The following is a 21579-nucleotide window of genomic DNA, read 5'->3' on the forward strand; positions in this document are numbered from 1 at the left end:
GAAAATTTCAATAGTCTAGATCGACTAATTGTAATATAAAAAAACATCAAGCCTGTTGGTTACAATTTAATTGAAACTACAGCCATAGACTATTAAATTACTTGCAATTATTCAGTATTGAAGTGGATGAGGTTAAATTTAAATTAATTGGATGCAATTCTATATACACTTAATTTTATGGGGTTTGGAAGTAAAACAGTCAAAATTTGGACGGATCAATATTGTTTATTTCAAAGGAGTTTAAAAAAATTTTAAATTTAGGTAATAATTTATTAAAAATAACACATGCTGGACATTTTATTTTATATTTGTTCAAATCGTTTGATTAAGCTTGTGAAACATATATACAGGGTGTTTGGTAGTCAGGGTAAAAGATTTTAAGGCTTTATTTTGCAAGCAAAATTTGATAAAATACGTAATTTAGATAGCTATATCTCATTATTTCTAATTTGCGTGCTTAATACTTTCTTAAAATCTTTATTAACTACCAAACACCCTGTAGGCTATAGCTAATCAGACAGTAATCTTAATATCTATAAATAAGGCAGTTTTAATATTAATAATAATTTTAAGCTATTTAAAAATTACCAAGCACAATAAAAGAGAGCGAGTGTTATGCGCTTAGTGATACTTCCACTTAAAAAATATTTAATCTCAGCTGGTTATAGCTTGCTAGTTTTTCAATTCTGCTAGTTTAAAGAACAACTACCGGTATCACTTGAGAATCACTGAAGACAATTTAAGTACCTTTGTAATGTTTACCGCTTTTATTTTAAACTTACTATATCATTAAAAGAAAAATATCTATTAATATACTAAAGCTTTGACTATTGTGAAGAGTAAATAAGAGAAAACAATTGTAGTTGTCATTGGCGCACACAAGCGTCGTTAAACACAGATAAAATCAGTCTTTGGAGTTTTTAATACAATAGGATGAGAAGTATTCTTGTAATATCCAGAATCAATGATTTATCTAAACCATATAGCAACTAAAAATAGAAAAATAGTGCACAGCACAACTATAAGATATCTTATAGATTTACAATTTTACTGGTTAAGAAATAACTGTACAGAAGGTATTTAGATAAACTTCAACGGAATGTTTCACTCCCGTTGATGTAAAGATCAGTACAGGTCGTGGTAGGGATCCCCATAAGACAACCCATATACGTCCAGAGCGTTGTGGGGGTAACTGAGCGCGTGGTCGTAGAAACTCGCCGCGTCGTCGTACGCGTAATGGTGGCTGTCGTAGGCGTGATCTGAAAAAAAATATCATTATCATTTTGAGATTAGTACGCCACCTATGTGCGTATATTAACCCAACGGATGAGTGTAGAATGGAGTGTGATGCCTAGTGTAGCTTAGTTACTGACTAAGACAAGCTGTTTTAGCCAGGATCATTTATCGAAAACCCAATCATCAAGGATAGCTGATTCTGTCTTGAAGCATCAAAAAGCTACACACTTTTCTCAGGATAGAACCGGTGACCTTTTTGATTATCAGGCTAGCACTATAACCACTGTGCTACCCAGCAAAAATGACACATATTGCAATGCACAAATGAGGGTTGTAAATATAGGAAAGGGGGTTAAATTGGAATAATATAGAGAACATTGGATTTTGGAACCAAAAACAATGGTTCTCTACAGGCCTTGTCAAAGACTGAGATGATGTAAATTATGCCCATGCTTATTTTTAAGGCGACTACTAGTGTTTAAGGAAGGACTCTATTTTTCTTCTTCCAGCTTTGTTTGGATTTTCATGATTTCCATTATGACTGGCAATATCTATAACCAATTCATTTTCAGCTAAAAAGTCTTAAAAAGGTAGTTGAACCACCGTTAGATAAAGGGTTTCAATAGCCTTTTAAAGGGGTTTTTATAAAAACACATAGCATTCGTTTTTAAAATGTTATCCGCATAAAAGAATTCAAACATGCTAAACAAGGAGCTATGTACATTTACATGTATTTTCATCAATATTGTTTTGTCCAGTTTTTTTTATTGAACCTGTAACACCCATTAGAGTGCAATATCTAAGTACTCATTGAAATTATTTAGGTTAATTTTGTACACTTACATAAAAGTAAATTATGCAGGTTGACTGTAACGGGATATTTTACGCAAAAACACATAGACAGATTTTCCACAAATCACAACCCCTCACATAGTCTGATACTAACCATGAAGATATTCCGGAGGTCCATACGAAACTTCTGTGTAAATGGGGACCTTCGGTTTGACGGGGACCGGAACCAACTTGACGACCGGTTTGACGGACACCGGTACCTTGACGGGCTTGACGGGGTGGACGCCGGTGGTCTTGGAGACGACGGCGTTGAAGCCGTTGACGGGGTCGGCCGTGTAGTCTACGGTGCGGACACTGCCGTCAGGTTCCACCAGGGAGTACTGGCCTTTGACGACATCCCCCTTGCGAGTCTCCGATTGCTGTTTGACGTCCCCGGTCTGGGGATCGTGGACCCCGTACTCGAAAGAGTAATGGGCTGGACTCTGGAAGAGATTAGAAATGTGAAATGCTAACAGTCACCTTATTACAACTTAAGATGTTGCTAATACGTGTGTGCCAATATATTAACCAAATAACACATATATGTCAGAAGGCGTGTAAAATGTCTTGTGTAGTTTTTTTACGAAGACCAGATGTTTCTTTGCTGCCTAGTGAACAATGACAGCTGTATCCAGTTTTGTTGTGGGGAAAAAGCTACTTTCTAGGATTCAAACTTGAGACCTGTTTACTTAGCAAGCGCTATGGCCAATTGGGAAATCAAATAGCATTCAACAAGTTAACATGTTTGATCCAATCGAACAGACGTAACATTATACATTGGGGTAAGCAAACCTAAACCCAAATATAAAGGATTCAAGTGTATCTTAGGTATATAATCGTGTAAAAATATTCGAAAAAATTGAACCGCCTTACAGTTTTTATATAGATAAAGTTCGGAACAAATATTTCAATATATAGATTTTGGATAAAATGCACAGCCTTCCGGGAAAAATCAAATATAGCTCATGAGTAAATATAAAAGTTGTGTAAGGAAGAAAATCTCAGTTCTCAAATGAGTCAGCCGATTCTAATTGCATAATCCGAACCAATCATAAATATTGTTTACGGAACTAAATCTTACCCTTGGACAATACGTCATTTTGAGTCACCCGTGCAAATATTACGTACGTTTTGCAGGTAAGGTTTCAATGAGATCGTATCTCTGCGGCTGAGTGCGCCGGCCTCGAATTGCGCCGCCGTGACCTGTGCATTGTGTCTAGGAAAAGGTTTTGGAATAACAATAGCACGGGAATGGGCGGAAAAAGTGAAGTAATAAACATTGTAGAAAACATTGTGTGAAAATCGCTGTAGAAACTAGGCAATAAGTTATGTGTCAATAGAATTCACTGCATCCCACTTTCTTCGTTTTATGCTTCATACTTTGGACGGCCGAAGAAAAACAGTAAAATTTCAAGTTAGATTATGTTTCCAAATCGTATAGTTCAACGGTAAAGATATAATGTCAAATCATTATTGGGAGTTTTTACAGTTACTTGTTGCCTGGACATAGTAGGAACCAGGCTTTCGAACCCACTTTTAATTTCAAATGAAATTAAAAATAGATTGTAATATAAAGTAAAATTATGTAGATAAATGGTTTGTTATTTTTGCAAGACCAATCAAAGGAACTGAATGAAAATGTTCAGTCTACCTATATAACCATCATTGAACACTAGCTGTACATTTTCTTGGAGACTTCACACTACAGAAAAAAAGTATGTACTTTTAAAGCTGCCATCGACTTCTCATTACCATGCTCTTGTTTGTGTACTCAAATGCTCTCTGAGTTAGTAACTTACTATCAAATCATGAGTGCCGATTTATAAATAATAAAAAGATAAATTACTATTCAATTAAAAATGTATAAAAATGAAAGTTTGCCAACAACGACGAAACATGTTGTGTAAATTTAAAATAATTTAATTGGTCTTTAATATTTTTCAATATTTAATCAATACCATTAATAATTATTGTGGATGTATATTAAATCATTGATAGTTAGATATGTTTTTTACATAGGTTGTAGGTTGATTAAGCACTCAACTTAAATATACGATATTTTAACAGTACACTGTAGAATTCAAATAAAAAAATTGGTTTTAAAAATGGTTTTAGTTTTAAATATTTGAGATAGAATTGAGTTAATAAATAACCACTGAAGTTAAAGAGGTTTAACCATTTAATCGGATTAAGACTTTTAGAAAAACTTCACCTATCAAAACAGTATCAACCAGACGGTATATTATGTTAACCCAACAAACATAGCTAGATTAACCAATCAATGATACTCTGATGCTATATTCTCTAGAATCCTACTACACTTAAAAGGTAAACCAAATGAATTTGTCAAACCCCCCTTTAGAAAAAGATTATATACCTTGATTCATTTACTGTTGGTAAAACCAAAATTAACCCTTTTTGAATAAATAATACAACTCTTTTAGGCACCATTACGTAACTTCTGTTTACTTACATGGTAGTCAACTACATGAGAAGGTGCAGCAAAGGCTGAAAGGACTAAAGTCAGGTATCCCAACACTGTCTGAAAAAAATCAATTTGTCTAAAAATATTAAAATGCAGTAATTCAGTGTATCTTTAGTTTTAACGATTATAAAGTTGCCTCTAGCGAGCTTGAGTGTTAATTCAACGATTCAAAATTCACAATGCAGTTAAAAATAGAAAATATATTTCGCTCTTCAAGTATGAAAAAATATCATTATCCGAAACGTACATAATATTACGGATCTGCATTTCATTGGCTTCTCCTATTCTTATAAAAATGGAGAAAGTTTATGTAATAGCGTTTTTTGAAAGACCCATTATTAAGGCTTTAAATAGTACCTTCAAATTCGATACACCCTCATTAAGCCTAAATTAAAGAAATAATTATCAGAGTTTTTTGACATTTTGTTTTCCACGAAAAGATAAAACGGGACAAAACAATTTCTAATTTAATTATTAAATAGCCCCTGAGGTTCAGAGTGTTGAACCATTTAACCAGTTTAAGACATTCAGATAAATTAAACCCTGCAAAACAGTATGAACCAGACGATGAACCAACAAACATAACTAGATATATCAATTAACAAGACTTAATAGTAACACTAAGGACCACAACACATCAACACCAAATCACATCGGTGAAAAACATGTTTACATTATAACTTTGTTTCACTAAAAGAAAAATAAAGAGCACCGCACCGAAACACCAACCTTGAGGCACACCGTAACCATTTCTTCGGCAGAGGACGCACAACTACTGGGGCCATCCGGAGCTTCCCGGCTTTTATACCACGACCTCCAACGTCCGGTAGGTCGGGGTCACGGGTTATGATAAGAGAAATAATTCTCCTGCATATTATTTTGGAGTTTGATAATTAATTTATTATGCATAATGGAAAGGTAATGAGGTAAAAATATGTTTATTTAGTGTCTGGTAGCTTATTAAGGATGCTACTCCGTATTAATAAGCTGGAATAAAGCACTGAGGTAAAATACGTAACATATTTTGGCGTGTTCAATTTAATTTGTGTTGAGTGATCTGAATTGAATGTTAAATAGTGTATTCATGGTATCTGATGGTTTAATGTGCACCATTTTGTAGATTCTCTAACAATAAAGGTAATATAATTCACAACAGTAAAATTGATTACTCTCTGTATCTTTACGTTATCAATCCAATTTTTACCAGGTGGCAAACATTCATCAACAGGAAGGTGACTTCAAGGAAATGACCTAAACACCAAAGAAAATACACACGTTCAACTTTGTTGGGACGACGAATACTTCTTAGTTCATTCCTCCGTATTAGAGGTTCGAATAAAACAAGGACATTTGAAATGTCTTTATGTAAAAAACTACTGACGTAGATATTAAAATTTGGAAGTTCTTTAGAATAGAGCAAAACTTATTATTGATCCAAAATCTATAAAGATAACAACATTTTTCCAGCAACTAACTCATTTTATTTATGTATTTGTCATCACAGGTAGCCTAATGTTTTACTTGAAATTGTTTCCCAATAGCCCACTTAATTTTGGTCTGAAATGAGGGTAAAATAAAGTAAATAAAGTAATTTGTAAATGGACTTAAGTTTCTGATATTATTTTAATAACCATGATATTATAATCCCTTGGGTTAAAACAAACGTTAAAGAATTTCAAAAATAATGTTCACTCGCTTATCAATTTTGGAAATTAAAATCAAGCCTGAAGTTATATATTTTTCTTATATAATCTGTAAAATTTTGTAGGATGAACTACAAATTGAAATGTTTGTAAATGGTCTTAAAACAATGTAAAAATCATGTCTCCCTCTTTTGATTAATTCATAATTATTTTAAATTGCTGTTTCCTTTCAATTTAATAGCGCTCAAGCTCTTTAAATAATGAAGTCAGATAAGTTGTCCTATTTGTTTTCTATAGAATAGGATTAAGTCATCTCTTTATTGTTTCGAAACACAATCACGATTTCTTTATTATTATCTCCATGGTATTTACCATTTCACAATGGCTTACAGAAGGTTTATGCCATTATCAAAGTATTGCTTTACTTGCTATACATATAATAAATAAGTCGATATTACAAAATTTATTGTAAAATAGAGCAAACGTACAAAGCAAATGTGTAAAAAATAAACATAACAGAACGAAATATAATTACATAAATAATTACAGTAACCATAAATGGTACAAACACAGTAGTTAAAATGAAAACAACTAATTAATACAAGTAACAACCATTTACTCCTTTGAAGTACTTTACCCAAAATACCACTTAGCAACAGGGTTGAGAGATCCCATTCTAACATATTACACGACTCTGTCACAAACATTTACATAATCCATCCATTTTGTGTGGAATTGCTCAGAGTTTGCTGCATTTTCCGCTGATTGTCCTTTGTTAAATCCTCTAAAACTGTCACAAATGTGTATTTGAGTGAACCTTAACCTCTTTAGTTACGCTTGTTGATCAGATTGTTTTTACTCATTTTATGTTTTGTATACCAAAGGAACTATGTATTTCGCTATATGAATGTATTGCCTTGAATTACCAAATGGTTCACCGGACTCGAAATGTCCTCAGTTCGATCCAGAGGAAATCCAATAACTTTTTGGTGGATTGAAACTGGATCCAAACTGTTCTTGGTTTTGGGGTTTAAAATCGAAGAACTTTACTCAAGAATACATGATCGTAGTCTGTATAAAGCAATCAACTCACTCAATTCCACACTCACTTCACATTCTTATTCAACTTACATGACAATGAGCACGTCACTGTCTCATTGAGGTGATTATGTTAATTATATAATTCATAATTTATCTTTTGTACTTTCCTGGTGATTTTGGATAAAGATCTTTTTTCATTGAACCATAGAAATATAAAAAATGTTCAAGAGGTGTTAGCAATTTTGAGAGAAGTTTTCAGAGTGTTGAGGTATTTGCGAAGTTTTGGGAACATATTGTCATATTCTTACAAGGGGCCCATGGTCAAATGCCGCTTATTGAACGGCACTTATTGAAGTGACCCCGTTTGGCATCACATTTAGATAGGTAAATCTATCTAAAACACAGAAGAGATCATACTCAAGGTGAACTCACCGCTATATTTTTCACAAAGAAATTCCAAAGTAAACATTAAACATCAATAACATTAATTTCTGATTATAATAAACAAACAACGAAGTGTTGAGACAATTTCTAGTGGTTTCCGCCAGTGGTCGGCCAGGAGTCAGTGGCATGTAGAGGTAATTGAGCTGTTAGCAGCTAATGGAGGGTATTGTGCTGGACAGAAGTACGCAACCGACACAGTGCAATACATTAGGCAACCAGACCTACTTGTCTTACCACGCGGCGGTGTTGCTTGAGGCATTTTTATCCCATGGGATAAGTTTTGGACCGGAAAGAATAGTGGACTTTCGATAATCCGATTATGAATAGTCAGGTGATTTCAGTAATTCGACCTTTCAATGAATGTTTTGTCGGATATGTATACATGGTTGAAATTTGGTTCGTTTTTTGAATCCTGTGTCTCTAGTCGGAGTGTCATGTTCAATGTCACGTTCTTTTCATAATTAATTGACCCACATATATTTCTCCACCTTCACATTCCAGGATTTAAAAACTGTTCTTACACATTACTTAAGACTAGTCCTAGAGGGCAGAGTCGGTGTCAAAGATAAAACGAATTGGTGTTTGACGGAATTTGAACCCGGGACTTCACTCTCTGAAGCCCCGCACTCTACCACTAGACCAGCTCGCTCCAAAAGGAGTGAATATTGGGTATATTAAGGATGAATTAGAAAAATTAATGCTATTGAGACCTACGGGATGCACTTTGTATTTTGTGTTGAAAAACTCTTATTACTAAACATTATAATGACAATATCACAAATTCAACTCGCTTATAGGAGGTAATTATTTTACTGAAAAATGCAAAACACTGTAAGGAATTTACATATCTCAAGCACGATTTGGTCAAAATGGCAAAGTACCAGACAAATAGATGTTATCAACTTAACAAAAACTGTTTAGTGATAATGTAAATTATGCTAAAAAGCCTGAGCAGTCTTGTTGGGTTTAAGTAGCCATTGTTTATACGATAAGAAGGCAGCACGGGATATGCCGTGACTTGGCATCCTTTGGCTCAAACTGCCAATATAAACAATTGTTTTATGATAGAGATTTTTACCTTGCGTTTGCAAAGCTGAGTAAACTCCTATGGAAGACCGAGGCAGATTGTGATTTGAAGAGAACATGTTCAAATGAAGAAAAAATATTTTAAGGATCTGCTCCTAACTCTTTTTAGACAATATTCTTGATCCTTACTAAATGAACGGCCTACTCTTACTTAAAATAGGCATAGAAATTAAAAAGTTGTGAAAAAGTAATAAGTAAAATAAATAAAAACTACTTTAGTTTCTAATCCACTATTGAAACTAGCTCATACTTTTTTTTTATTTTATAACGAAGTGTTATATAAGTTTCAATTAAGTTATGTACAAGAATTTTATTGTAGTTCCTAATCAGTTTTTTCCTAATATAAATGTAATAGTAGTTCACTAACATTTTCAAATATAATTAAAGGCTTTTGAGATAATTCTATAAATGTGTTGTTTCATAATTAATAATATTCATTAAAATAAAATGTGAAAATATTCAGTTTAACATCGAGAGACGCGGAGATCACGCTACAAAGCAGTGCTTGTTAAAACTCTTTCTTACTAATAACACCATTATATCCCGCCTCTGCTGTACCATCTTAACATTTCAGTCTTCAGTTGGAATAAAATATGAATTCCCAACTCTCACGCCTTGATAAATATTAACAAGAGTCATGAATAATATTTTATTCGCTATCAAATAATATTCAATTCGGACTGTTTATTTATTTCATACTGTAATTTATTTACTACATAACATGGGGCTTAGTATTATAAATATGTACGATTAATTATAATATTTAATAATGATAAGGGTGAAGCTACGAGTAGTATAATTGTTTGTATATAATTAAGGTAAATTAATTTTGTTCAAACCCGTAACGCCAAATGTGTTTTTATACTTTTGTTTTTATTATGTTATTGACTATAATATCATAATATAATTACCTCGTCAAATTATACCACACTATTATAGTCATTTATAGTAATCCAGTGGCCAACAACATGGAATTTAAATGTTATTGTGTAATTAAACTTTCATTGGAGACTGTAACAAATAAAACAACTATGTTTCTGACAAATATTTTGTCGTCCAAATGTAAATTGTTTATACATTTAAAAACCTATTTAAACTGGAATGAAAAAACAAACAGGCAGGAGTACAAAATGAACAAATAAACTTTTCTGTAAATGACTTTATAAAGAAATTACAAAAACGATATGGTTTGGAAAAATAGTATTGAAAAGCTAGTGTTATATTTATATATAATGTTTGTTTATATTATATGTAATATTTATTTGTCTGGTTAGTAAACTGGGGATAGCAATGATAAATAAATTTATTTACTCTCATTTCCTACGCATTCTCATATTAACTCCAATGTTTAGCACTATCAATTATACATACAGGAATTTCACTATGTGTGTAAACAAAAACCAAATATATTTCCTCCAGTGCAAACCCAACTTCTATTCCTAAAAAACCACCTATTAGCAAACTCCTTTGCACAATCGTGTTAATGACAAATGGAAAACAACAATTATACAACAATGGTGAATGAGAAGTGTATATTCGTGGGAATGAAAGAAACAAAGACGTAGTGACCATGACCGGCCTAGCAGATGATGCTATCTGACGGACTGTGTGGAAACTAACAGAGGAACCCTGGTGGCGATGAAAGGAACTAACTCCCTTGGCAAGGGAATAAAAAGAATAATATGTCTAGTTTAGAATCGAGAAGTTTTTTCATTAATGACACTAATTAACATCAATGACCAATTAATGAGGTGGTTAAAATATACATTAGTTTTCTATAAATTACTCGAATTTGATTATAATCGTACTTGTAAACTATCAAAAACGTATTTTTGTTAATATTGTGTTGTATTAGGCCTATATCGATTTGTTGGTAATTTGGTTTACAAATTACCAATTTTTACCCAATGTCATCAAACTCAGAGACTTTTTACCCCGCTTATCGATCTTACATTTATAACAACAATTAGAACAAATTTAACAATTTGTTTTTTTTTTCATCTAGAACCTTAAAGTGTTAACTAGGCCTAGTTTGTTGCCAGGAATTGAATATTTTTTTGTGAGAACTTGCTCCGTCCACGACTTTTTTTCTTACGTAATTTGATAGTTAACATGTATGTCATTTACACTATCACAAAATCATACTCACACACGGTTACTGAAAACTGATTATGTTTTTTATATTGATTTATTTGATTAAATACCACTTGAACCTTCCTCATTACCGTACCTAAATTACACAATTTTTGCAAAGAGCAAAAAAATGTCATATTTATTTACATGTTGTATTAACAGTCTGAGTTTCACACGAAATGATTTCTACATACATCTTGATACATTATAGACTTTATACGGTTGTGTACCCTCCAAAATTTGACTTTCCAAACTAGTCGACAATAAACATAGTTAAAATCACTCAAATGCATGTTTATGATACAACTGTATAACATTCTCAGAGTCAGTAGTAAAGCTTAATTAAAGTTTCCTAATACGATTTCCACTTAAATAATCTACCTTTGACGCAAAAGCAATTAATTTAAGAGCCATAAAGGGTGTAGAACTGAGTTTGGAGTTCTGTTATGTCATGCAAATCGGTAAACTTGACTATCGAAACTTCCATCCAACTCCGACATTCAAGATGTACTTTACCTTTGAAACACGCCACGGTACCACTTACATTAATCTCTAAAATAATCTGCTTTACCTACACTAACTCATACACTCGAATAAATTAAAACTTTTACCTTGCGACTGCAGTGTTTCATTATGTTGGATTAAAGTGTTTCTGCTTTTAAATAATTGCAGGTTTCGTGAGTAGTGTTATTAGTGGATTATATCGTTGACTTTGGATATTAAAAGAAAAATTCTGATCATGTTTTAAATTCTAACTCTAAAGCATGGGCGTCGTTCTGGTTAAGCTGATATCAAACAACTATTTTCTCCTCGTTAAAGGAAAATTTTGCAGTGTGTTTTTTATTCTTTTGTTACAATACCAAGTTTGTGGATTGATTGTTTTATTTACTTAAAGTGTAATACATTTGATGAAAAAATAGAGGTAAAACATTTTAACATTCCACACATACCGGGCAAAAACAAATTGAAACTATTCCACTGAAGCTGAGACTGATACATAGAATTGTACATCAGTTATTACATAAATTAATTAACTTGGGTGTGGGGCATTTTTAGGCATATTCTATATACACTTTTTAGGCCAAACATTTATCAAGGCAATACTAGATATTTTTTTAAGGATAAGTCAGCCATAAGTACGGTTAAATTTTAAATAGCAATTTAGAGATACATTTTGAAGGATTTTAATATTTTTATATTCGAATGACGAAGTCTGAGACTTAAAAACAACTGTTTATTCTATAAATCAGTGATCCTTAGGCTATAACCATAAAAATACAATTATTTACAATAGATTACAATTGACTTCTGATATATATGGACCACCCGCCCTTGGCTGTAAAATAGTTTATATATAAGAGTATATAATAATTGAATATTTTTGTGGATTACATAATAATAGTTTTCATAATTTAAATGAATAAGTTACAAAAAAACCCGTTTCCCCAAAAATAGATTATCGGTAATTAATTACTTAGACTCAGGAAGGTTTAAATATCGCTCAGTAGAATTCAAGAAAAAAATACAAAACATTTGCTCATATTTTTAAGAAATTTGTATAAAACTGTATACGGTTTCCAACAAAAATAAAACGTTATATCGACACTAACTTTCGGCAGTGATTCAAAAATACATAACCACTACTCAAAGATTACACGGTTGATATGTTATCATAATGTGAAAACAAGTCTATACTTTATCCCAAAGCGTTATAACTAGTTAGTTTGTCTGGGTAGTTTTAGACAAAATGACCGAAGTTTTCCAGAACACGGAAGTGTTTCAAAGCATTGATCTTCTAAACCCGTTTCTTCGACACATTGCACCGGGTGAGTGTAATCCTGGGCCTGGGACAAAGGTGAGAAAAATAAATATTAATAAGGTTAACATCAATGTTATATAAAAATTTCACTCTTAGTTAGTTTGCTAATACATATATGTAGGTACAAAAAGGTACAAATAGGTAAATTTAGGTGAAATTAGGTGAGCACATTTTCACCTGCGAAAATGCATCATTACATTGTTTACTACGGCAAAAGAATGTTCACAATGCGAAAGTAATGTTTAATTTCTTTTTTTGGATTTGCTGACGTAAACAAACAAAGATTTTTTTTTTTGTCAAGGGTTTTAATTTTTAACAACCAACATTGTACAACCAAAGTAAATATCAACTTTAAATTGAAGTTGTAACCTGAAAAATGCTATGAGCTTTGTAATGTTCAAGAAAATAATTCTTCCAGACTTAACCATTCTATAAGCTACTTTAAATTCACAGTACATGCAAAAGAAGAGTGCATAATCTACAAAACCATTACCATACCGGTCTTACAAGACGTACCTGCTAGAGACGGTACTAATACCTTCCTCTCAGCAAATCTTCGATATCAATGATGCGAAAAGGACGGGCAGGCATTAATTGCGCCAACTGACTTGAGTTAGTTAGTCGGATATTCATGAATTGCGCCAACTAGTTCAGGGAGCCATCCGATACGTTCATTAACTGCACCAAGTGGCGGCCTCTTTTGACTGTATAATTGAGTAGGTTAGGCTATATTGGGTTAGGTTAGGTTAGAATAGGATAGGTTAGGTTAGGTTAGGAAAGGTTAGGTTAAGATAGGTTAAACTGGTTTAGGTTTAGGATGGTTTAGGTAAACACGGGCATTCCTTCTACTGTACCGGCAACTCATCTTGGGCTTGGCGCAACTAAGGAACATCTTTTGAGCCCTTTGAGAGCTTGGCACAATTAAGGAACTCTTTGGCGCAATTAATGCACGACCGTTTATTACCTCCCTCCCTCTCAGTGAATCATTGGTATCAATAGAGCGGAGAACTTGCCAAAGAATATCTCTCCAACACCTTACCTCTTTGTTATAACCTAAACCATTGCAAAAACTACGAATTATCGAAAACAAGATCGTACAAAACTCATTGTTTAGATGAACACTATTTAGATGAATTTTCCAGAGAATGTTGACTGGGAGATCCACGTGGAACGGTTGCGGATGAAACACCGGGACCAATGGGGAGCGTTGCTACCAAAACGGAAGTTCTACCTCTCACTTCCGGTTAGGAATGTCATATTTGTCTACCACACGTGGTCCGTGAGCTGTGAGAAGGACACGGAATGCTACAGAGTCCTGAAGGAAATGCAGAATCACGAAATGAAGAAAATGGGAGGACCAGACATCAAATACAAGTAGGGATATTTTGCATGTGAATGTCTAGTGTGTTTGTTTTATGGTATTCGATATGTGGAAATAGACCTTACATTCCAGTGCTGTAGCAATTTTTCAAATACGATGGACGTACAGATTTTTAATTTAGCTACCGATTTGACGAGCTGGTCTACATACATTATATGTTATTATTATTGTTATCATTACTGCTGTCTTTCAAATGCACCATGTTATCAACAAAACAAACAGGATATATACCTTATTGTAAGCTCTAGCATATTTTATACTAATTAAGTAACAATAGATGGGAGAAGTTTGAATTTAAGATAGTAGCACATTCTGTAAGTGGTTCATTGACCATTTTATTTTTTAATAAACAATTGGTTACAAATGGTCCATGTAGATGAGATTTTTTCATTATCTAAAAGCCGATGCTTTGAGACACTACATTAGACACATCATACATATGGATGAGCTGTATCCAATTCCTTAAATCCAAGTATAGTAGAACAGAGTTGATTGAGCCTCTCACAAAACGTGCTACAGTCTATAGTGCGATTTTCGTTTGACACTATAAAAGTACATATGACATAAACTATGCTTTAGTTTGCAATAATTAGCCCTCTTTTATGAACTTTGTAGACACTTATGCGATGCATATTAGTTAACACTAGCAGATTCAGTCAGTGGGTCAATTCAAATACTTCCATTTTTATTTTAGAACTTGCTATAACCTTAACACGGCTGTGGGAGGTAGTATTTACTCAAATACTAATGATTATAGTCAAAAGCTTACTTTGCACATCAATCTAACACAGAGAACTCACATTTTGTGGACCAAGCGAATGATAATTTTTTAAAGCTCTATCACAAAACATGTTTACTGAACAACTCAAGACTAATTTGCCAAATTGACAACGCAAGAAAATTACTTATTGACAAAAAATGTTAAACATAAAATTTAAAATTCACACGGTACTTTGATTTTAAACAGCTCAAAATAAATATCTAATAATTATAAGACTAATTGTTGTTTATTGTTGGCTATGCTGTAAAGTAAATGAGAAATTTGTATTTATTTGTGTCCTAAGGGATGGAGTCACTATATTAACCTAGTTTGTTGGACATATATCAATGCTGTTGACAGATAGAAAATTAGATAGTGCAACTAGCTGATGTAATAAATTAAATATACAGACTTTAATTGATGCGTTTGGACATATCTTTACCTATTGATGACTCACATTATAAGTAAGATAATTTTATAACAAAATTTTGGATAAGTGGGTTCTTAAATTTGGCATGGACGTTGATCACCCATTGTTTAGAGTCATATGGAACACACTATATAAACATTGTAGATGTTTTGCTATATTAGATCGGATTTATAATTTCCCGATACACCTAAGTGCGACGATAGGTGAAGGAAGAGTGTTATTTCCATATAGTACAGTAAAAATAACCGATAAATTCCATAAACCCAAAAAATTAGCACAAGCAAGGAATTTGGTACAGATGTTGGGTGTACCTTCCTTAAACATACTAAAAGTCCCCTAAAATTGAAGCTGTGCTACGGGACGGATGCCATATTGTAAAATGGAAAAATATGCAATATTTGAAAAATAGTTCTATATTTTTGGCTACCGTGGCTTTGTTATTAGAGATAGAGGAAAAAGCTTTGTACACAAAAGGTTGTCCATCTAAAAATAAATTTTTTTTGTGTGTTTTTAATTTCAATTAAAGAAAAGTGAACACAAAATTGATTAAGAATATTTAAGTGTGGAAGTGGTTATCAGTTGTGGTTCTAGGACCAGGTCAAAGGCCCCAAGAAAGAAGGGGGTCCTGGGGTCTTCCCCCACAAAATTTAGTATTTTAAAAGCATTTTGTTGGCATTCTAAAGCCCTTTTATCGTCTAGAACTATGTCTAAAACCCTCGTTTCGTATTTAGAATAAAATCAAATGTGTGTTTACATATTTTTCTAGTCTCCAGTTTAGGGGGGGGGGTAGCCTCTATAGCCACCCCCTTTGGAACCACCAATGAGGATAACCAACCGTTGATAATAATAATCGATAATCGAGGTTATGGGAAATCTATCTTAATGCCATCAATTCAATAGTTTAAGTGTGTTCAGTTGCATGGGGTTAGGTGTGTTGAAGTTTCATATTTGAATTGTATCTTCTGTTGCAGTTTCTTGGTTGACAATAAAGGCACGGTCTATGAAGGCAGGGGGTTTCATGTGATGCCGGTAGCCCCGACGAAATTCTTCCCTTTGGACGACAAAAGTATTAGCATTGGGTTCATAGGAGATTTTAGAGGTAATGTACTGAAGTTTTATTTGTATGTTCCATCTGTACATTTTAGGATGCTAGTTCTAACCCGGAACTGTTTTACACATTACTTCAGGATAGGCCTAGAGGGTTGCGGCATTATCACACATATAAATCCATTGGTGATTGGCGGGATTGGCCGGGTTCTCAGGCACCAAAGCCCCGTGCTCTACCAATAGACCAGCACAATATTTAGAGGTCTTTATGTGAAGGAAAGTTGTCAACATTTTAAATCTACCTTTTGTCAGTCAGTATCATTAAACACATTCAAGAATAAAAACGTGTCAAGAGACTACACATACATAGCAGTGTGACGCCTGATTGAAAGGCTTTTAATTGATAGCAAAACGTCTAGGATCCAGAATGTTCATATTTTAATACGTTTAGAGTCACCTTGAATTTAAGTAGACTGTTTAAAGTGAACCAATGCACACTCATATGCGAAACGTTTATGGTGTGCCTTCAAGCAGCTTTTATTTTACACATTCTGTTATCTCCTAAAAACATTTGAATCACATTTGTTTCAATAATTGGATCGTTACATTGGATCTAATATTTAATATTTTTACTTATTTTGTATCGAAAAATTAAGGTAAATAATATTTAATTTCTGCTACACCCATTTTGTTACAGATACGCAGCCAAACTTCCTGATGTGGGCTGGCGCTATTAAACTATTAGCATTCGGGATCCACACTACCTTCATCAAACAATATTTTGATTTTGCTCTATGTAGATTATAAACCATATTGTATATCAAGTAAATGAAACGTCAACACTAGTTTACTTGTATACTACCTATAACTGTGTATGTGAAATAGTGTTTATCTGGAGTAAGACACACGATAGAAAGTTCATTTATACTTTCTTATTATATATACCCTGTTAATAAGGTGAGTGTATTTTCATCGTATTTTGAAAAGTACAAAGAAATAACAATTAATGTTATACTTGTATCTACAAGACAATTACTGTAGTTATAAAGTTGGTAACATATACATTTTGTAAATTGTTGTAGTTATAGATTTGGATTCATTTCGTCAAGACATTTCTTGGCGGTCATAAACTCGAAGTTCAAAAAGGGTAGCAAAACGTTGTTGGTGATGTACAAAGTTATGAATTTGCAGAAATGAAATAGGTATTTTTTTTAATTTATCCTGTACCCTATTCCTGTGGTGATCACCCCCTTTTGAACGTTTAACATTTTAAAATGCAGCTGACCAGTTTCTTTTGGACAAATATAGTTAGGAACACTCATGGCCGGTAAATGGCACCACAAGCTTGATATGTAATTCTTTTATAAACAATAGTTTGTGTTAAAACCATGTTTATGATCAAGAAAGAATCACTCGAAGCCATATTGTGGTCATAAATTTGGAAACTGAGCAAACAGACCTTAGTAATATTAGTGCCGTTGTAGGATTAAATGAAGATAAAGTAATATCTAACTATCTACTGTTAACATTTACAACTCATTGATAAGGGTTACTCATTGATGAAATGAAAGTGTTTTGTAGTGGTGTGATATGTGTGAATACATTCAACTATGACTTGATAGTTAATTCCATAGAAATTGCGTTTTAATAAAAAATATACATGAATGACATTGGATCAAGATGATTAAAATTGAAAACTGGTAAAAGGACTCATGCTTCTTACATTTGTTGATATTGGTAAGTATAGTAGAGTTTCAATTTGTTTTCAAAGGTTTTCTGGATCATCGGCGACTGAGTTTACAGAAATTTATTACATGAACTGATAAACAATTTTGACATTTAAAAATTACTTTATGCTTTTAAGTGAACTATTCATCTTCTACATAGACTGGATGCTGTGTTATGTAAATAGCATGACACATAATAATTTGACATCAATATGACTACATACTTTGACGTTTTTAGAAACTAATATGAATTTAAATCACGGTAAAATGCTTATGAGTATGGCTTATGACAAATCTGATTTGACCCGACCACAAGCAAGAACTCTTGAAGTCTATGCAAAGCATTTACATTAAGGAATCAAATGAGGTTAATCAGACTATAGAGATTTTTAGTGTAAATACAAGACACCCTTCTTATTAATTGTTACGATACAAGGTTTTCTTTCTTTATGTATCCCTCCATCACTTTTTAGAGTGTCATTTTTTAAGCTTTTAAGTACATTTTGTGTGTAAAATCCACAGAAAATCCTTTAGAGCCAGTCATAGAAATGCCTTCAGTGAATACAAAATAAATATATTTTGTTTTAGACAGAATTCAGGGGGAGGATGAAATAGTACCACGAACATTCTGGGGGGCAGTTCCTCCCAAAGGAACCGTTAGACTCAGGATCCCTGTGTCAAACGTGGTGTTGTTATACTACTCAGGAAAACATAAATGTTACGGCAAAGCAGATTGCAAGGATGTATTGTTGAACATACAGAAACGGCACTTGAGAAAGGAAATGGACGATATTAAGTACAAGTAAGAACGTTTTGTTGGTAAAAATGTCTAATAACTCCTAAACAAGTTTACGTTACTTGTCCGAAAAATGTGTTTACCGAACGAGTGGGATTACTATACGAGTACGGTACACACATATTTTCTGGACTACTGTATTATACCATTACACTTATATATAAGCCACACACCATACTGTAAATACCCACACATTAAAGATACAGGTGAACGATTTTGATTGGTTTCTGTAGTAATTAATTGTCAAACCAAAAATATGTCCCGGCTCAAACACTTATTCCTGAAGGAAGGTATACAAGTATTCTTTCCCGGATTTACGTATTCTTTACGATTCGATTTGATTTTTGATAAGTGTAAATGTATGATTCAAGACGTGTATTCAATTAGACGTATATTTTTTTACTTTTTGTAAATTAATTTTAACACCTTCCCCCAGTCCTCCCACTTTCTTGTATGATCTATCACCACTCGGTAGTGAGAGTGTTAAACCTATGGGTTTTACTCTATGGTATTGATAGATGATACAGTAAATGTTCATAATAGTCCGTTTAATTACTAGAGCATTCTATTAAAGACAAACTCAAGCTTAAAGAGTGTAAGTAAAGTAGAAAATGAGCGAAGGTCAAATATGTTTGGCCAGTATAACGGACTGTATTTTTGCCATACAGCAAAATTCCTTAAAATAGCAAAATCCAAAACGAAAATTGTGTATTATTTTCATCTTTATAAGATAAATCTAAAAGTTGCCTTCATGTTTTTTTCCTATTCAAATAAAGGGTTGTTAAACATGTTTAAAAGTTTAGTCATATCCCTGCCCTTTAATAAAACACATAACAAAATGGAAAACTGGGCACCGAAACAAATTTGTAAAACTGTACCGTTTATTGACCTTCTTTCCCAGATCTCTTTATGCGATCTTAATATAGAAGGAGGCAAGAATTAGGGAAATACAGTATCTATGATTCTATTGATTACTGAATTTCTTTAGAACACTCATTATTGTTATTAATCATATTTTAATTTATTAGTTTCATGATCGATGACGGTGGCAGTATATACGAGGGTAGGGGGTGGTACACGACTACTCCAGTGCCTACTAAATACACTCCGCTCACCAGCAAGTGTATCACTATAGCTTTTGTGGGAGATTACTCGTGTAAGTAGGGAGTTATCATTTTCTATGTTAACCTTTACAAGTATTAGAGGAGAGTATTAGAGTATCAAGTATTAGAGGAGTTATTTCGCACACCGGCTTCATCCTAAGAGCTAAGAACAGGAGTTCTTTGTTGGCTAGACGTTCTAACTGGTAAAACAATCAAGAAACCACAAAGACATTTTCTAATCCCACAGTTTACTAGGTATTTTAATTACAATCACTCTGGTGTTTGGAAAAAATATTTTGGGATGGTAAATAACTATTCAGTGGCTGTTTGAAACTAACGAAATTAACATTGCTCTTATGGCGGGCGAATCCAAGATGGCCGTTAGTGTCATGGACTCCATTGGAGAACACTTCAAAACTATAAAGAACTTTTCTAATCTCACAGTTAACTAGATATTTAAATTATATTCAATTTGGTGTTCGAAAAAATATTTTTGGACGATAAATAACCCACGTAGAGGGGTCTTCAGCAGCTGTTTGAAATTATCCAAGATGGCCGCTAACCTCCAAGGACTCTTGAAGATGACGCAATTGCAGCCACATTATGGAAGTACAAACGCCTGTCCTGAATTTAACAGTATATTAAAATTTAAGGCGGAATTGGTTTTAATCTACGTATTGATGTGACAAAATGTCCTTTTTAAAATCACTCTCTTGTGTTTAAAGAACGTATTTTAATAATTGAAGTATAAAACCAAATTCGATTTGGATGAACAATTTAATTTAATTTATAATGTTGATGGCAATAAATGGATTTGATTTGATTAAGTTCTACATTTAGCAAGGACAATTTTATTGCAAAACGGGTTTTGAACCAATGTGTTTCATTTGATGGGTTAATAAACTAAAAATTTCCTTTACGAGTAGTCTTTAAAAGTCTGAAATAATCACTTGTACATGTACTTTCAGTGGAACAGCCCAGCCAGAAGATGGTCACATCTGTCTTGAAGTTGATAAGCTACGGCGTTGCAAGAAACGTTATCACCAAAAGGCACGATTTTGTCACCTATCGAATGGATGAATGAAACTATCGAGCGAGGAGTTTTTTTTATTTACGAATCTTTGTGGCTGCTAATCAAGCAGTATACTTGTAGAATTAATGTATGTGAAGCGTATCAAATACTGTGTCTTTGTCCAGATATTAAGAATGAAATTGGTGTTCAATTGCATTATTTTTCTACGATCATTCGTCCTACAGAATTGTTAATATAATACCTTTTTAAGCCAAATTACTGTAAGTAATTTGAAGTTAATTTAAGGTGTTCATCAAGTCATAACAAATATTAAAAATACTCTATTATACAGGGTGTTTAAAAAAGGTGGGGATATAATTTACGTACTGATTCCTTGAGCCAAAACAAAGAGAAAATCAAGAATAAAACTTTTTCCAAAACCACTTCGTTAACCAGATATCTGCCATTTTGTTTTTTAAACATAAACATTTTCTTACTAATTTCTTAAATTTTAACTACTCATAAATGGCTCATTTGATGAAAAAATGTCAAGAACACTTTTATTTAGAATTTTTAATTCCATATCGAATGATCAAACAGATCAA

General features: G+C 33.0%; 3 protein-coding genes across 3 annotated transcripts; 2 read left to right on the forward strand and 1 right to left on the reverse strand.

Annotated features, from left to right (window-relative positions):
* Nucleotides 1-205: 205 nt before the first annotated feature.
* LOC128986895 (cuticle protein 7-like) lies at nt 206-5335 on the reverse strand. The gene is made up of 4 exons (XM_054407497.1): nt 5282-5335; nt 4541-4609; nt 2183-2510; nt 206-1259 (listed from the first exon to the last, which is right to left on the reverse strand). The coding sequence occupies exons 1-4, from the start codon at nt 5300-5302 to the stop codon at nt 1126-1128; spliced, it is 552 nt and encodes a 183-aa protein (XP_054263472.1). The 5' UTR covers nt 5303-5335; the 3' UTR covers nt 206-1125.
* A 7305-nt stretch (nt 5336-12640) lies between these two features.
* Nucleotides 12641-17143, forward strand: LOC128984960 (peptidoglycan-recognition protein LB-like). The gene is made up of 4 exons (XM_054404331.1): nt 12641-12754; nt 13861-14092; nt 16261-16388; nt 17034-17143. Exons 2-4 carry the CDS (start codon nt 13899-13901, stop codon nt 17141-17143), a joined length of 432 nt encoding a protein of 143 aa, XP_054260306.1. The 5' UTR covers nt 12641-12754; nt 13861-13898.
* Nucleotides 17144-17910: 767 nt separating this feature from the next.
* LOC128984961 (peptidoglycan recognition protein 1-like) lies at nt 17911-21046 on the forward strand. Its single transcript, XM_054404332.1, has 4 exons — nt 17911-18073; nt 18652-18865; nt 19888-20015; nt 20931-21046. Exons 1-4 carry the CDS (start codon nt 18049-18051, stop codon nt 21044-21046), a joined length of 483 nt encoding a protein of 160 aa, XP_054260307.1. The 5' UTR covers nt 17911-18048.
* The last annotated feature ends 533 nt before the right edge of the window (nt 21047-21579 follow it).

The sequence above is a fragment of the Macrosteles quadrilineatus genome, unplaced genomic scaffold (assembly GCF_028750875.1).
Source record: "Macrosteles quadrilineatus isolate MER2022 unplaced genomic scaffold, UCM_ALF_1.0 Scaffold_2__2_contigs__length_208266976, whole genome shotgun sequence".
NCBI classification, from domain to species: Eukaryota; Metazoa; Arthropoda; class Insecta; order Hemiptera; family Cicadellidae; genus Macrosteles; species Macrosteles quadrilineatus.

Coding starts and splice junctions, on each gene's coding strand:
- LOC128986895 (XM_054407497.1), bottom strand. CDS start 5,302: ATGGTTACGGTGTGCCTCAAG. Junction 2,511..4,540: donor CTCATGTAGTTGACTACCAT/GTAAGTAAACAG, acceptor AATCTCTTCCAG/AGTCCAGCCCATTACTCTTT. Junction 1,260..2,182: donor ACCTCCGGAATATCTTCATG/GTTAGTATCAGA, acceptor ATTTTTTTTCAG/ATCACGCCTACGACAGCCAC.
- LOC128984960 (XM_054404331.1), top strand. CDS start 13,899: ATGAAACACCGGGACCAATGGGGAGCGTTGCTACCAAAACGGAAGTTC. Junction 14,093..16,260: donor GGACCAGACATCAAATACAA/GTAGGGATATTT, acceptor CTTCTGTTGCAG/TTTCTTGGTTGACAATAAAG. Junction 16,389..17,033: donor GTTCATAGGAGATTTTAGAG/GTAATGTACTGA, acceptor ATTTTGTTACAG/ATACGCAGCCAAACTTCCTG.
- LOC128984961 (XM_054404332.1), top strand. CDS start 18,049: ATGCTTCTTACATTTGTTGATATTG. Junction 18,866..19,887: donor ATGGACGATATTAAGTACAA/GTAAGAACGTTT, acceptor TTAATTTATTAG/TTTCATGATCGATGACGGTG. Junction 20,016..20,930: donor TTTTGTGGGAGATTACTCGT/GTAAGTAGGGAG, acceptor ATGTACTTTCAG/TGGAACAGCCCAGCCAGAAG.